Source organism: Lissotriton helveticus, chromosome 2_1, assembly GCF_964261635.1.
Source record: "Lissotriton helveticus chromosome 2_1, aLisHel1.1, whole genome shotgun sequence".
NCBI classification, from domain to species: Eukaryota; Metazoa; Chordata; class Amphibia; order Caudata; family Salamandridae; genus Lissotriton; species Lissotriton helveticus.
The window spans coordinates 1,127,673,449-1,127,691,429 of NC_136059.1; the positions used below are offsets into that span (position 1 = coordinate 1,127,673,449).

General features: G+C 44.1%; 1 protein-coding gene across 1 annotated transcript in view; it reads right to left on the reverse strand.

The window, feature by feature from the left end:
- DENND4C (DENN domain containing 4C) overlaps positions 1-17,981 on the reverse strand; it is a 1,285,018-nt gene that overhangs the window by 838,213 nt on the left and 428,824 nt on the right. The window contains exon 12 of the mRNA XM_078675962.1: positions 7,738-7,838. Within this exon, the coding sequence (XP_078532088.1) occupies positions 7,738-7,838 (101 nt within the window). The remainder of the gene's footprint in view (positions 1-7,737; positions 7,839-17,981) is intronic.

Below are 17,981 nucleotides of genomic sequence, written 5' to 3' on the forward strand. Positions count from 1 at the left end.
AGCAATTCAAAACATAAATAAAAGTACAGGTATATACAATGAAAGTATAGACAGTTAAAAATAAATTACAGTATGAGAACCATAGCATTGCAGCATATAAGAATGGGATTTCTTAATAGATAGATAAATAAGACGTAGGGTAGCTTCAAATTCATGAGTAATTTCAGAACGTGTTATGTGCAGAAAGCACAAATGCAATAATCCCTATGTGAGAAAGTCAGTGAGATAGCAAACTTAGCAGTGGGATTAGGCATCCAATGGACAGAAGCTACAACTAAGATGAAGCAGTATGGTTCATTTGGGGCTTGCTTTAGTCCCTGGCTCTAATGGAGGCAAAGCAAGTCTATTTGTTTGCCACTTCCGGTTGAGTCCACAGCTTTCTCCAAAACAGCAGGGAAAAAGCCTTGCTAAGTCAGCGATTAGATTCCTGCCCATGTCTAACATTAATGCTACTAATGGGGTACTGGCAGAAAGACGAACTAGACTACGCAGAAACCTATTTTCAGAACTTGTAAGGAAAAATGTATTAGTAAAACCCCACAGCTCAGAGCTATACATAGAAGAACCCACTGACTGGGCATCGCAGATTTGTAATGCCGGGGTGAGGGGTTTGCAGTAGGAAGAGCTGTGCTCTTTAATAAAAGTACTAGCAAAATGATTGTGTCTGAGTGACGCTAGGTTCAGCTGCGGTTTCCATGAGACGGTTGACGATAGGGTCACCAAGTAAATCTACCCTTTCTAGCAATGTACCCCTTAGCTCCAATTTCCCCCTGAGCGACTTGTGTTTGTTGAGGGTCATAAACTTAGTCTTTGCGGAACTCATCTGAAGGCCACGGGTATTACAAAATTCTACAAAGGTAGTTAACACTCGCTGCAAACCACTAGGCGTATTTGGGAATTTTAGAATATCATCGGCAAACGACAGAATGAGTACTTTTGTACCAGCCATAGTGGGGGTGTAGGAGGGGAGACGGTAAAAAAAGAGGACAATATCGTTGGGGTATACAGCGCTGATATGCCCAAGGGTGGTCACGCGCATTATAAATCCCACAAACATAAACATAAACAGTTGACGTCAAGACACAGCCTTGACAAACCCCCTAGAGGATTGGAAACGGTTCTGTCAATTCTCCCTGATTTCACATGCCAACCTGTGAATAATTATCTTCATGGATACGAATTACAGAGAACAACCTAACAGCCCCACACTCCAATACCAGAGTTTTATGTATCGGGAAATCCACTGAGCAGAACAGGCTATCATCCTTTGCAGGATAGAGGCTAGAGTCAGTAGGACTGCATCTCTGCCACAGTGCGTCCTGTTCCAGGACAATCCCAGCAGAAGTGCTCCACTGCCACATGTAATGCAGAGGTTGTTTATAGAAAAGGGTGCAGAGCTGATGCGATGGTTAGTCTGGAATCGTTAAACTGTGTCCAAGCGGACAACCAAATACGAGGGCATTATGTACTATGTGTCTAGCTTTAGACAAAGTGCACGAATAACATGATAACAATACTTGCTAAGAAATGAACAGCATGTATAAAAATTTCTCAGTACATTATCAAATAAGCTCAAAGCATGTAAATTGTCACCATTAGAAAACGATGTCAAGCTAAAACATGAAACTAAAACAGAGACTTAGAGCTGACCCTCTTACGTCCCACAACATTGGGATGTGAAAATGTATATCTACTGCTTCCATTGCTCCTTTGAGAGGAGCAGGAGAATTTCCTGTTGCAGCTCCCTTATGTGAAGACTATGATCCTTCCTGGGTAGGTAGACTGTAGGCTTCTGAAGAAACTCTAAGGTATGACCTGAATGAAAAATCTGCCTCACCAAGTAGTCCATTATTATGGACTCCCATGCAAGGGCAAAAGGGAAATTCTCCCCCCACTGATTGATGTTGGTATATTAGAGGTGCAGCTGGAAGAAGTCAAGTTTTTGCTTGTCCTGGGAAGATTCTTGTAAGACGCTCCTATTCGTAAAAAAAAAACTTGCCATAGTTTTGGCTGTTCTTTCTGTTGGTAGTAAAGCTCTGGTTGAATCCAGGATGATATGGAAGAGTTTGCCCTCCTACTGTTGGAAACCTCCTCTATGGGTGTGAGATGTTCTTGAGCCATGAAAAGGCGTAAATCTTGAATTGTGATATTGGAGGTTTTCCAGAGATGTCGCTGTATGCATTTTAAACTTCTGTAAAGATTCAACATCATGCTTTCCAAACAAGGTGGGTCCATCAAATGGCATGTCCAAATTATTTGCTGGGACATCAGGATGGAAAGCAGTGAACCACAAGCAACCCTGCGGTCTCAAAACAGCAGCTCCTGTCAATTGACAAAAATATGCATTGGATGCATCCAGAGCTACATCAACAGCCATTGAAATTGGCTTTGGATGGCCATGAGGCAGGCTATAGGTGTAAAGAGCCTTATATTTGTTCTTTAAATGAGCCAGCATTTTCATTAATTTCAGATCTTCTAACTAGATAAAGTCTAGGATGGGAACAGACTTCACAGCCTTACATGGTTGTTCCTTAAAATCATATAGGAAACAGCTGTACCACGGAGGTCATTGGTAGGTTTAATTGTTTTACCCGCTCTCTCTATTAGTACAAAACATTATGTCATCCAGAGGAGTATCCAGTTGAATAGGAGACTTCTCACCTTTTTTACGTGTATCATATTCTTCCCGTTCACCGAGACCTTCATCATGAACCAATTCACCTTCTTCCTCCAAGTCTGAATAAGGGGATTCAGAGGAACCTCTTCTCTAATGTTTTGAGGAGTTAGTGACACCAGCATCAATGTTACTGTATTTGGAGATTGGATGTTTGATGGCAGTTTAGGAGGGAGGTGCGGTGGTGGCAAAAAAGGTGGTGGCAGCAATGGAGCCAGGGAAGGGGTGGACATGGGTTGTCCTGCAGGTTGCTGTGGAAGTAGCAACGGAAACACTTCCATAATCTGTTGCACTGTTTTTAGAAACAAATCAGAGATTCTGCCTAGCCATGAGGATGGGTATAGAGTGGTCAAGGGTGCAGTGACCCAAAATTCTGTGACTGGTAATCCTACTTCTGAAAAGCGTCACCTTCCTATAAGGCATCCTTCAAATTCTGCCATGTAGTGGATTTCTAATTGCATGGGGCTGTAAGCAGGCTCAGAGGCATCTTAGTCACGTATTTACTTTCTAATTCAGAGACCAAAATTTACGCCTCACAGTCACTTGAATAGTGAAAAATCTGTTGTCGACATTGTGGTCATCTTCTGTGTCAATGTCTAGGCTGACATCGGTAGCAAGGACATTCTTGATGTCGCTGAAGATGATGATCTAGACGTTGCTGATGGTGTTGCTATCGACTACGATCTCATAGTGACACTGCTAGGGTCACTGACGATATTTCTCTTTGACACTGACAATGAGGTAGGCACCAGTGGAGATTGGAAATCATGTTGAAGGTCCAGAAGTCTTGATTTTGTGCAGACTTGTAACCTTCATGTTTGAGAATTTCTCTTAGGAAACCCCCGTCTTTTGAGAGAAGAAATATGGCTGCAGGCCCTTTAGATTGTAAGTCCAGCTAAGAAAAGTCCACAATGCTTCCTGTTTTTGTTGGGTTGTTTTTTTAGCAACCTTCATGGCAGTGCTTGGAGGACCACTTTCCACTGAATCATTCCATAAAGAAGATTCATCCACCTTTGCAGGAGGGTATATTTTCTTCTCAAACACATTTATGGAGCTAGTCTCCTTTCTCTGTTGCTTAGGATTTTTGGTGAAGAGGGACTACAAACACCAGAGTGAAGGATTGTGCATAGAGTAAAAGCAATAAATAAAGTAGAAATTTATGTAGGTCATCAGTATAAACCTTTTGCTTTCAGCAAGTATTACAGGCCTTGAAATTAGATTTCTTCTCTGTCAGAGATGATGAGAGTTGGTGACATTTGATAACTGAAAAGGCCTCACTGGGTCAATTAAATAGAAATTTTCCCTAAGAACATTTTAAAACTTAACTGCTCTTTAATTTTAGCGGGGATTTTCAGCCTGACCAGAGGAATGCTTCAAGTAAGTGAATATATGAAAGATCCAGTGCTATAGAAGACAGATGTTGGATTTATACAAGAATGTTGCTTTGGCTCTGCTAATGGCAAGGGCAACTCGACAATCTTTGCTACTTTACACACAGCAAATGTAAATGAACACACTTTATCGAAAAGAGGGCCTGAAGGATAGGGATATTACCTTCTGGAAATGTTACAAGGCCACTGGCATTTCCAAGATCTAAGAAAAGCTCAAGGTCTGAGAGATGAGACAGAAAGTTATCAGCCTCTAGATCCTCCTTCTTCTCACTGTACCTAAAAATCCAGGGTAAGCATGTCCAGAGCGTAAGGAAACAGCTGGCCCTTAAAGGAAACTATAGTCTTTTCTCTGGCCACTTGAAGAATGGCTTCAAACATCAAGGGCTTTGTTGGAAAGCAATGAAGCCATCTGGACTGTGGCCTTGGATACGGTGGAATCTGCACCAAGGCTGAACTTGTGTATAAGTGTGTTCTGGAGGCATCAGGCCAGAGCTGCTGTAACTTTTAGCCCCAAGGGTCTGTTGCCACCCTCGGAAGTCAGAAGGCACATAGGAGGAGGAGGGGCAGACTGAATAGATCCAATATGTCCAGTTGAAAGGCCTCAGCAGTCTGATGGAGTCAGAAACTCCAGTCTAAGCTTTAAGTATCAAGATCAGCTCCCAAGAAGAAAATAAATATTGAGGAACAGTGCCACAGATGCTAGATAATCCTTGGTGAGGGGCCATTTTGCCTTGAGGAAAAGAACATGTCAGCTCAATAGGGTTTCTGATGTTTTTGTTGTAGAGAAGAATTTGGAGGATTGCTTCCCGTCAGGAGCCTTACCTGAGAAAGGTAAGAGGGAATGTTTGGGGTCTCCTAATGTACTTTGTCATAAATAACTTGCCTTCCTGCTCTAAGGGATATCAGATGCATGAAGATATAGGAGTAGCAAGGCGAAGAATCTTAATCACCAAGCAAGCATTTGTAGAGCGCACTACATACCCGTGAGGGTCTCAAGGCGGTGGGGGGGGGGGGGGGGGGGGGGGGGGGGGGAATGATCGAACATCCAGGTCTTGAGTAGCCTCCTGAAGGTCAGCAGGTCTTGGATCTGTCGTAGGCTCAGTGGGAGGGTGTTCCAGGTCTTGGCGGCGAGGTGGGAGAAGGATCTCCCGCCGGAGGTTGTTCTTCGGATGCGCGGGACAGTGGCGAGAGCGACGCCAGCGGAGCGGAGCTGGTGGTTGGGAATGTAGAAGGAAAGTCGCTTGTTGAGGTAGGCTGGGTCAGTCTTGTGGAGTACCTTGTGTGCGTGGAGGAGCTTGAAGGATATCCTCCTGTTGACGGGCAGCCAATGAAGGTTCCTCCCTGGGGGGGGGGGGGATGTGGCCGTGGCGTTGTACGTCGAGGATCAGTCGTGCAAAAGAGTTTTGGATGTGTTGCAGTTTGATGAGCTTGGTCAGGACTCCCGCGTAGAGGGCGTTTCCGTAGTCGAGTCTGCTGCTGGCGAGGGTCTGGGTGACTGTTCTTCTGTCGGGATCCACCTGTAGATCTTGCAGGGCATGCAGAGGGTTTTGCAGCAGGAGGAGGAGACGGCGTTGACTTGCTTGGTCATGGAGAGCGTTGAGTCGCGGATGATTCCCAAGTTGCGTGCGTGGTCGCTGGGTGTCAGGGCTGCCCCCAGTGCCGTCGGCCACCAGTAGTCGTCCCAGGCTGAAGGGTTGGAGCCAAGGATGAGCACCTCCATTTTGTCTGTGTTCAGTTTCAGTCGGCTGGTCTTCATCCAGTCGGCGACGGCCTTCATTCCTTCGTGGAGGTTGGCTTTGGCGGTGATGGGGTCCTTGGTGAGGGAGAGGATCAGTTAAGTGTCGCCGGCGTAGGAGATTATGTTGAGGTCGTGCTGTCGGGCGACATGTGCGAGTGGGGCCAAGTAAATGTTAAACAGTGTCAAGCTGTTAACGCCGCAGATATCGGAGGCTTCGGATCGGAATGGGGGGTGGGGGGAGGCGGACGCTCTGGGTTCTGCCGAAGCGCAAGGAGGTGGTCCATTCCAGGGCTTTGTCTCGGATCCCTACGGTGTGGAGGCGTGCGTGTAGTGTGCGGTGGCAGACGGTGTCGAAGGCAGCGGAAAGGTCCGGGAGGATGAGGGCTGCGGTCTCACCATTGTCCAGCAGTGTCCTGATGTCGTCAGTGGCGGCGATAAGGGCGGTCTTGGTGCTGTGGTTGCTGCGGAATCCTGATTGGGAAGGGTCCAGGATTCTGTTTTCTTCAAGGTATCGGGTTAGCTGTCTGTTGACGATCTTCTCGACCTTGGCCGGGAATGGGAGCAGTGAGATGGGCTGGAAGTTCTTGAGGTCTCTATGGTCTGCCTTGGGTTTCTTGAGTAGGGCGTTAATCTCGGCGTGTTTCCACCTTTCTGGGAAGGTTGCGGTCTCGAGGGAGAGATTGAGGACGTTGCGCAGGTGGGGTGCGATGGAGCTGCTGGCTTTGTTGAAGACGTGGTGCAGGAATGGGTCTGACGGGGAGCCAGAGTGGATTGTGCTCATGGTCTGGATAGTGTCATCGATGCTTACGCTGGTCCAGGCTAGCAGGGGGTCGTGGTTGATGGTGTGCGGAGTGTCTGTCGTGTCTGTTGTGTTGCTGTCTGTTGGGGTGTCTGGGTATTGAAGCTGTTGTGGATGTCTACTATCTTTCGGTGGAAGAAGGTGGCGAGGGAGTCGCACATGGCTTGCGACGGCGGGATGTCGTTGGTGTTGGAGCTGGGGTTGGAGACTTCCTTCACGATGTTGAAGAGATCCTTGCTATTGTGTACGTTGTTGTCGAGGCGGTCTTTGAAGGAGGTCCTCTTGGCGGTCCTGATGAGGTGATGGTCCTTTGTGGGCTGCGTGGCTATCCGGAGTTTGTTCGCTGTGCCATTTCTACTGTAGTTTCCTGCAGGCTCGCTTGGAGGTCAGGAGTTCTAGGGTGAACCAGTTGGCCCTCCTGCTGGTGTCTCTGTGGGGGGGTTTCTTCAGCAGGGCGAGGGTGTTGGCTCAGTCGTCGATCCAGCGTCTGAGGCTGTGGGCAGCGTCGTCGGTGTTGGAGGGTTCGATGGGTGGGCTGAGAGCGAGGTTTGCGTGTAGTTGGTCTTCGGTGATTTTTCTCCAGCAGCATCTTAATCATAGGCCAGACTGCATATGTCCTGGGGATGCAAAGGGATACCTTCCTGCAATATTGACAGGGCTTGAACTCTGCAGTCTTAGAAGGCAACATTTGACTTAATCAGCGTAGGGCGTAGCATTTAAAATACTGAGGAATTTGACGGTACATCAAAGAGCTTTGGCCAAGGTCAGTAAGGCAAGAAAAAACACAACTAAGACCAGCACGTCAGGTGGAGTCATACACAGGGCATTGTTAGCACTTCCTGGATGGTCGGAGTTGTGACTGGATTTGCCTGGTGGCACCTGACGGCACTGGAGACCATTTGCATGAGAAATTGTTTACACATCTAGCCCTGCACAGGCAGATGTGCGTAAGGTTAGGACTTTGCTAAAAGACATTGCCATAGGAGACAATAGTTGACATATATGAGAGAGGAGAAATAGGTCAAAGGCACTGAGGAGGCAGACTAGAAAAGAGAGAAGGAGAGGAAAGGTGAGACAAATCACTGCCCCACCCTACCCTCTCACAACCTAAGCACAAAAGACAGCCTTTTGTTACCTGCTGATAGTTTGGGATATACTTTTCTTAAGGCACCCAGTAAATTCTTGCATGGCTTCTTAGGTAGGAGCTTCCAGTTAATGGTTTTCTTTTCATCAGATCTGCATGAACAAGAAAATGATAAATCAGATATTTTCAGAGAACTGTTTTTTTTCAGGCGCTGAACTTGAGGACTTCAAGTAGAAACCATAAAAAATAACTATTTTTTCAAGTTGATTGTGCAAACCAGAATCAGCCATGTATTTTGTGCTAGCAGAACTTTATCCCGCATTGGTATTTGGTACAGGACAATTGCTTTAATAACCCATTCTAGAAGTGGCACAGGGTTGCCACTATTTCCTTCTTTCTCAGGTACAAAACTGCTGATGTGTGTGAATATTAACTTGTGCAATGGACTATACCAATATATTCGGTTTCCAAAAGACTAACATTGTGCACCTATACATAAATTAAGTAAAATAGTTTTAACAAAACAAGAAGATGCAGAAAGCCTACGCGAACTGCAATAACAAATACCTTCTACGGATAAACAGGAACTGATATGAATAATTTTATGTTTAAACAATTTTCAGAGAAACAATTTATTATAGAGTCACAGGGAAAGAGGTAATGGTTAACCAAGATTTACAGCTGAAGATTCAATTTAAAATATTGCTAGGCAAAAAGCAGACAATATCAACAGCACTGGTTTGTTATTCATGCTTTATGTAGAAATTGTTTTACTGAAACATTACTGAGTGACAAAGGAATTGTTTTATATTTGTATTTAGTTTGCCAATGCATTTTAATCCTAATACAAACTTCTGTGCTTACAACATTAGGATATACTAATACTGAATTTTGCATTTGCTACATTTTACTTGGGTATGAATCTGCTTAGTTTAATAGTCCAAGTCTTGCAATTGTTCAGCAGAATAAACTTGACTCTTCTTCTATTCAATTCAGGTATTCTATTCCCCACACGCCAACCCCATTTCTACCATTGGATGGAAGACTTAGTGCGTCCACCTTGGAACTTAATGACTGACTCTTGGAGGATGTTTACCGGCTCACCCGACCGTACTCTTCCCCTTTTTGCCATGGAGACACTAGCCTTAGTGACATGTCCCAACAGAAAGTGCCTAACTCAATTGTGGACGGCCCCCTACCAGAAGTAGGCGCAAGTAGTGCTGATAGTAACCCTAATGGGTCGGAGGGTTCCCCTTGCTGCACGGATTAGAATATAGCTACATAGACAAATAAGATATCTGTCTTTTCCAGGAGATATGGTTACTAATAACCCTATTCAAGCTGGGATATAAAACGTACTATAAGAACGCTATCCCATCGCAGAGAGGAATATCATCAGGGGGCCTTGTAATATGGATTAAAATAACACTGGGAATGTGATCCAACGGTCATGTTATAGACTCACCAGATTTACTAGCAGTATACTTAGATGTAAATACTCTAAACAATGAAAAACTGTACCTATTTAATATTTACAATAGACCAATCAGGCAAAATCTAAATTCTGAGATTATTGATACGCTAGGCAGCTGCCTGGACCATGTAGACCCCGGTGATACCATGATTGTATGTGGGGACTTCAATTGTGCCTATGAGCCACTAAAAAGCCTAGAAAGTTTAACAGAGAAAGAGCATATGGCTATGGGGTTGCCTCAACTAGAGGCTGGGTCACCAAAACCAAAAACGAATCCGACAACACAAAGAAACCCTATTCACAGACAACTACCACTCATCTTCCAAAGGTCCGATTAAAGATGGACCTAATTTTCCACACGGAAAGACCTGAAGACTGGATTTCCATGCTCAGAACGCAACTTTATATCACCAAAACCACATCCACTCCTCACAGTTGCAAACTAACTTCCATACTCCCCAATCGCTCGGACAGAAGAGGGGATCACATCCGTGACCATCTTCACGAATGGCACTGTCCTCATTCAGGCTAACAATGAGAACCTTGAAGCTTTTGATTCCCTATTTCCCTCACTCCGATCCACTCTCCCGCACCTGCCAAGCCCCGCCTTAACGAAAAACACGCTTACAGCTAACATTGAAGCCTACGACTCTTCCGCCCACTCCGATCCGCTCCGACACACTTCCGACACCCCCCCACCAGCTTTGCCCCGCCGCAACCCAACTCCCGCCTACAGCCAACCAGCCATAACAGGAATCTCAAGCCTCACCAGCACATGCCTCCACCCCCCACACCCCCTCCCGGGTCACCAACCATCTCACTACCCCTACCAAGCTTATCTCACAGCCCCTTACAGAAAACACAACCTCCCCTCCTTACTGGATCCACCCACCGCAACCTCACGGTCGAGACCCGCTGACAGTGACCCCTATCCTCATTAGACCAGAATGATCACCGGCATCAAGAAATTTGATCATATCTTCCCTGCACTCAAGGAACTCAAATGGCTTCCAGTAGAAATGCGAAGTAGCATCAGAACAGCCTGCCTAACCCATAAAGCCCTTCACACTGGCAAACCAGAGTACCTGGCGAAAAAACTCACAAAAGCCGGCCAATCCAGGAATCTGAGAAGTTCAAACTCCCTCCTACTCATCCCACCTAAAACCAGAAGGAAAAGAACAGCGGACCGATCTTTCACTGGAAGCGCCCCCAAAATCTGGAATTCCATTCCCCCGCATATCAGAACCATTCCCTCCTTTGTATAATTCAAAAGACAACTCAAAACCCTGTTCCTCAACCACTCCCTAGGAAGTGGATAGCTTGGGACAGACAGCAATCATCGAGCACTGCTCCAAACCTAAGACTCCGTAGACTGTCGAAGCCAAAAATGTCCTGCACTACAATATGTTGCTCTTTACTTTTGACACTCGTCGATTGTTATGTCGCTCCTCTGTCTTGTATCTGATGGCTATATGCTATGCACCTACTGTAAAGCGCTCCGATACTCCTGGGTCTGGAAAGCGCAATAGAAAACTTCTTAAATAAATAAATTAAAACAAATAAATGCACCAATGCTGCATTACAGATAATGCAGCTCACTTGCGAATACCATCCAAGGGTATGTAATGGAAGGGTGTTTAATAATGAGGATGAAAAAGCCTCTCAATACATTTAAACGGGCTCATAGTCAAGAATAGATTACATTATGCATAGTATGCATAGCTGGAACAGGATAACGAGTAGAATAGAGGCAAGGGAGGACAGCGACCAAAACAGTGGTCCTGGAATTTTTTTTTGCATATTTTTATTTTTAGAAACAGTGGTTGTTCAAACAAAGACTTGGAGCATTGAAAAATTAGCTCACAGTTTACTTGAAAACTGAATTATTAAACATACTGATGTGCAACAACAATTGATTTCAAAGAAAGGCATATATTTATTAAACACAAAATCGTCATACGATGATTATTCAACTCCATCAAGGTACTCATTAAAAAGAAAATAGAAAGGGTGCAAGGAGAATTGCTCTGGTGTGGTAAAGAGGGAGCCAGAGAAGTGATCATTTTCTCATTGAAAGAAACTGAACATGCTATAGACACTATCAAGCAGGGAAAAGCACCGGGACTAGACAGACTCCCGGAGACCTATTCAAACATGATAAAAAGGTTTGGGTCCCGTATGTTAACCTACCTAGTAATGCAATAGCAGGCGCACCAATACCGGCAACGTGGAAAGGGGCTGAAATTGTCCATATTCCCAAAAAAGGTAGCAAACAGAAACCTGAGAATTACAGGCCAATCAGCCAGATAGAAGTGCTTCAAAAGATCTACACCAGACAATTATTAAACAGGCTCGATGACGGGATAGAAACTAACAATAATATGCCCCAATACCAGGCAGGATTTCGATCATAAACAAGCACAATGGATCAAGTATTTAGACTCCTATGCATCATCTGGAAATATGTCAAGGTAAAGGGGGGCCACATCTACGTAGCATTTGTAGATTCGAGGGCAGCCTTCGACCTCGTACCCAGATGCTTACTGTGGGACTCATTAAAACAAGCATTTGCAATGCAATAGGTCTCGCATTCACGAGAGTTTGAGCTATTACAATTGCAAATAACAATATCTTTTATTTTTGTTTTCATTTTAAAAACATAAAGGGCTTTGTCATTTACAAAACCAATAGCTCCAACTTTCCTACTGCGAGACCTATTGGCAACGCCAGTGCTTGTTTATAAATGGTTCAGGGTGTATCACAGTTATTATTTACTTGCGTTCTGTGGATCAATGTTTTGGCATGTAGAGTAACAAACGGCAGCTTTCAACAGGTCACAGAGATAGCATCCAAGGTCTACACTTATATAATGTTTGTCTATGCACAGTGATTTACGCTGCTAGCAGTACTCTTTGGCGACCCACTGTCAGAACTGTAAAACGAGTTAAATATGGAACAGATGCACGATGAATGTGCAACAAGGTTTAAACGCATATAACAGTTTTATGGATAATTTTGAGCCATCCTTCAGAAAAGAACATGGTTTGGCTGTTTTTTCTTCAAATGGCAAATACAAGTCGCCCATCTTCAGTATCACGTTTTAAAGCAACGGTTAAGCATACCAATGAAGTCTGAAGACAAGAGAAAACAACCTTTTGCAGGGAAGAGACCTTATATGACAATCACACTAATTGTAAGAAGACCAATCTGCCTTGCAAATGAAAAGCATTAACAAGAAGTATTGCAATGGCAATGCGTCTGGCTTGGCGATGAAGGAAAAAAATGGCTTGAGAAGTCTGAAGTAAGAAATGCAAAGTACTGCATTTTTAATAAGTAAAGACTCAATTTGTTAACATTTGTTTTAGTGCAATTTGTGCGCTGCTCTATGTGCAGTTGTTGGTAGATTGTAAACATATTAAAATTTACTTTACTAAGCATTGACAAAGTCAAGAGGTCTCAGCTATAAAAGGTCGAGCTATAGGGCATGTGAACTGGATTGTCTATAGGTGTCGGTATGAGTTTAAGTTGTGGGAGGGTGTTCATGATGGGACATGACTGAGTACTCTGGAGCGGAGGCTGAAGTTAGGCACAAAGTCAGTGGACCATAGCTGAAGGAAGTGCGAAGTCAGTGGGCCAGATTAGATGCTCATCCAATACTTGTCCTCTCTCAGGCGTGCACAGTGCAATGGTCACATATGTCCCATTTGTAATTAGAATTTCTAATTATTCACAATATTACAATTTTTTTAAATCAAAGTGCATAGTTAATTAAAGCCATTACACCGGCAGAAATATATAAAAGAGCAATAGAATGTTGTTTCTACAAGAGAAATCGTTAAAAATGCTGTCTGGATGTATATATTTGCGCAGCTGTGCGTTTAAAAGGGCTTTATCAAAAATTATTCATAAGCATAGATAGAGAGAAATTCAAAGTGTCAGTGCATATTTCGGAAGTATTTCATTGAAGTGCATGCTTCAAAGATATTTCATTACGGGTCCTGTTGTTGGGACTCACTTGCTGGGCTGACCTACTAGGTCATTGATCGTGGTTTTTATTTTATTCACAATAAAAGCACGGTTGTTACTCGTTTACATCATCCTTCAAACAAGAATTCACACAATCAAGGAGTCTTTCTAGGATCATGGGTAAGTTTGTTGTAGTCGGATATGTCTGGATGAACTAACAGAAAACTCACAGACTCACTCCAGCACCGGTCAGGCGGCATGCTGTGTGAAGCACAGGAGTTTTGTTCACGTGTTTTAAGTAGGGCCTTAATTACATAGATCACAATCCTTTTAAATAACTACACCACCCCGTTTTTCATCTCACTTAATGCACTGCAGTTCTCAATCGGATTGTACCTACAGGCAGGTAAACACGAGTCCTAAAAATCGCGACGCTCTAATAAAACCAGTTAATGCAGTTTCGAACCCGACTGGCTCCCTCTCGGCCAGCTGGCTGTGTCTTGTAATTCACAATGAGTTATGTGCTCCGGAAAACTGAGCGACTCGAAGAATTCACAGCCGCGGCTAATGGCGAAGCTAAAGTGAGTGCTCTTTGCCCGGCGTGCAACTGACGGACAACACGTGGCGTCGAGCGCCTCGCCACATGTTCTGGGCCCAGAAGGCTCTGCTAATTTCCTGACGGGCTGGGAAGCTTGGCAGGCGATTAAAGGCATGACTTCATATTTCCCATATTCATTTAACTAGGGGGGAAAATGATGGCTTTTGCAGATATAAACATCCCGTCAGAAAGATAAACACTAGCGCCGGAGCTGCTTACGGTCTAGCCCACAGGGGTAGAAACAAGGACGGGTTCACAAAACATTTTTCGTTGAGGATATGTGCGTTAAGTTGTGAGGCAGTGAAAAAAGAGCTGCTTTGGCTGGAGCGTCTGGTCACTGCGCATGCGCGTTTGAGCCAGTTCCTTTGGGCGGGACTTCCGGCTTCGGAACTCCCGCGCACGCGCCCACGGAGTGCCTGAGAGCGGGGCTTCCATGCCCGAGGGAGAGCCCCGGCTACAGAAGTCCCGAATGGCGGTAAGTGGAGCTTAGTTTTAGGGGGGAGGGGGGTGTGCTTGTGTGTGTGTGTGTGTATGTGTATGTGTGCGGTGGCGGCGGGGGGGTCTCTGTATGTGTGCGTGCGTGCGTGTGTAGGTGCACTGGTGTGTGTGTAGGGGGTCTCTCTGTGTGTGTAGGTGCGCTAGTGTGTGTAGGTGTGGCGGCGAGGGGGGGTGCGTGTATGTATGCAATGTGCGCGCGCATGTGTGCCAACTTCAAGAAATCGGAGGGATGTGCATGGCGCGGAGCTGGACGTGCGCGTTCGCGCACCCAAATCCGGCAGAAAAGCTCGTAACACCCTCTTGTCCCTCATTCCCCCGAGACGGGCAGCTATAAGTCTCCAGCTGGATGCATCCTTCGGATGCGATTCCAGCGAGACCTAAAAACAAGAAGCTCCCCCTAGCTTTTTAGCACAGATAAAAAGGCTTCACAATGATAATTATGCGAGAGTCTGATGGGGCGAGACAGAGATGTGTACTCACTCCCACCCTGTTCTCGTTCTATATCAATGACGTGGTAAACTATCTACAAAAAAGAAAATAACCCCTCTAAGTTGAACAGGAACCTGGTACCGGCGCTGCTGTTCGCAGATGAAACTATCCTGATCTCGGAGACTCCAAAGGGTTTACAAAACTTGACGGATGATTTAATAGATACTGCCATGCAAAAGGCCTAGAAATAAACATTAGTAAAAATTAGTACATGGCCATTGAACCGCCCGGACTTGGTACTACAGGGGGACCTAATAATTGAACCGCCCGGACTTGGTACTACAGGGGGACCTAATAATTGAACCGCCCGGACTTGGTACTACAGGGGGACCTTATAAAATATAACATCAGAGTACTGAAAGGCCCTGAAAATCATCTGAAATATTTTCCAAAATGTATTTTCAGGGCAGCGGGTTCCCCATGGCACTCCAAGTTGGAACAAGCAATAGACTTATTGAAAATCGAGGCAAAGAGCATGCCCCTTCACGAAATTCCTTATTCTGCCTGGGCCCAAGCTGTAAAGCGCCAAGTCCAGACCATCTCTCATCACTCCGGTACAACTCCCTCACACTGGCCCTGGATAAGTCATTTACTCCTGGGAAAGCTCAACCATATTTGCAAGATTCACTTTCAGCCCAAGCAAGAAATAAAATTCTGTACTTGCGCCTCCTGGCCCTCAAGATTTTGGATTTTAACCCAAAATGGGCACGTACTGACAGCATCATCTCCTGCCGGTTATGCAATTACCACAGAGAATCTTGCCTACATCTTTTATGCTGCTGCTCAAAGCTGGCCAGCGATCGTCGTCGTTTGCTGCGCCCGGCTTTAAAGAACTTGGGCCTCAGAACCTGCAGAGAGCCCTCGGACTGGTGCTTTTCAGAAACCACAACTTGTTTACTTGCCAGGGTTGGCAAGTTTATCCATCAAATTAGAATTGCACTTGATTACCATCAAAAGGCAACAGAACGCAGGGGTCCGGTCACTCTGCAATGAAAATTATCTGGTGCTCTAACCCTGTTAGTCGTCACCTAATTCAGGGGTTTCTTGCAAGGTCACTGGAATCAGAAATTAAACTTGGGGCCAAACAGGGGGCACGTTAAGAACTTTTTCTTAATGACAATTATTATCACGGAGAGAATGACCCTGTTGGATTCTTATATAACCGTTGATCAATAGAGGTGCAAAAATGCGAAACAGTGCTAACCCAATATTTTAACTTTAAAAAAAATATATATATATTTTAAATAGACAAAGTAGTAAATAGAGCCTGTGTAGCCACGGTGCTATTTTAAAGCTGAACACCAGGTTTTTCCTGGGGTAAGGGTAGTTGGGAGGGGGAGCGCTGTTTATGTGTTTTATACTGTAAAGATTTGTATTAATTGTACAGTTAATAAAAAGTTACTACAGTGTCTTTTTTTAATGCAAAGTACATGGCCATAAATCCACACAAGGGTTTCAGAAATAATTTTAAGTTGAATAACCGGAAAATAGAACACGCCCCTAATTTTACTTATTTGGGTATACTACTCGATTCTAAATTATCATGGAAGCAGCAGGTAAATCACTCAGCATTACAGCTAGCCCAGGGGGCAGGGGCTGTCCTTAAGAATCTCAGTTTGACAACACCAAATTTAGTCGTATATAGAGAAGGCGCAAGAGAACTGTTGGCTTTTGATGCAGGTCTCACCTTTGTAAAGAAATGGCTCAGAGTTAGGCCTCAGTTAATATTGGACTAAGCCGCATAGCCTAATATCTAGTTGCAAAGACATACTAAAGAGAACTTATTGGCTACATACCCTGAATGCACTTATCAAGAACTCTGTATCTGAAGTTAAAGTATAATATCTTACAGACCAAAAGCCATACAGCAAATTGAGGGGGAAAATTAGACCATTCCTGCACTTTATGCACTGCACGCACTTTAGGGTCCATGGAAAAATACAGCACATATCCTATTCTTCTGCCTGGCATATGGCAGGACATGGAGGAAATGGATTCGACCATTGTGCAACTCATTGGGATTTAGGAAGCACCAAGAGTAACTGAGGGTAGTAACAACTAGCACCGCACATAATACTAGCCCTATCCCGATATTTGTTTGTAGTGGGACTAATAAGCCAAATGGGGCTAAAGCTGTGATGCTGTAACAATCAATGTACCCATAATTGGGAAAGTACCTTGAATTGAATGAAATACGTTTTATTTATACTATATATATATCCAACGAAAGTTGCCTGTAGAAGAAAGGGCCAACACAAGTAAGTTAAGTCCGCCATTGACTTAATGGAGAAACAGCAAAAGTTAAATGCAGCGGGATGATTTCACAAATTAAAGTTCATTGCCCAGAGCCCATGAGGAAGTGGTGTTCACGAAACGCATCAGGCTGGGACTGAACTTTAATTTGGCCCTTTCTTCTACAGGCAAATATATAAATTATATATATATATTTCTCTTTTACTGTATCATATGAAGTTTTTAGCTAATTTTAATAAGAGAAGTCATTGGGGTGGATGTAATGGAATGATGTCTAGTGACTGGTTTAAATTATTTTACTCAAAGATTGTATATATACTGCTTGATGCATTTTTGATTGTATTGTGAATGTTTGTACTATTATGAAACTTTTATGGCCCTTGGCCGAAATAAAGTATTTACAGACAGATTTAATCTGAAAATAATTTAGTAGAAATCAACGAAGAGTGTGTTATTAATGTTGAAGGTATTTTTATTGTTTAGTTATTTTTAATGACTGTTGGTAGTGTAATTAAGTATTGAGGTTGAAAGGGCGGAGCCTAGCCTGACCATTAAATGGCCACTATTTTTTTATGCATTTTTATATAGCGGTAACATTTACCAAAGGTGTCAGAGCGCTTTACAATAGAACCAGTTACATTACATAAGGTCTTCAGAGTACATGAATTGCTTAAAAGATACACACAAATAAACTCTAACTTCACATAACGTTGGTAGTAAGTACATTTGTCTACTACAGATATTAGCATTTAGAGTAACATATATACAAATTGCAAATTCAGTCAAGGTTACATTTTTCGAAAAGATGAAGCGATTAGGGTTGGAAAACTATATGTTACATATTTACACAGCATGATCTTCTTGCCATTGCTGCGGTTCTTGCTTTCATCCCGGCCTTCAGGGTGTTGTTGCACACAGGGAAAGTGATCTTGGGCCTGGAGGGATGCCAGAGATGGTGTTGTCCACATGTCCTCCAGGCTTGATTGGATGGTAGCTTACCAGCTAGGCCCTATCAGA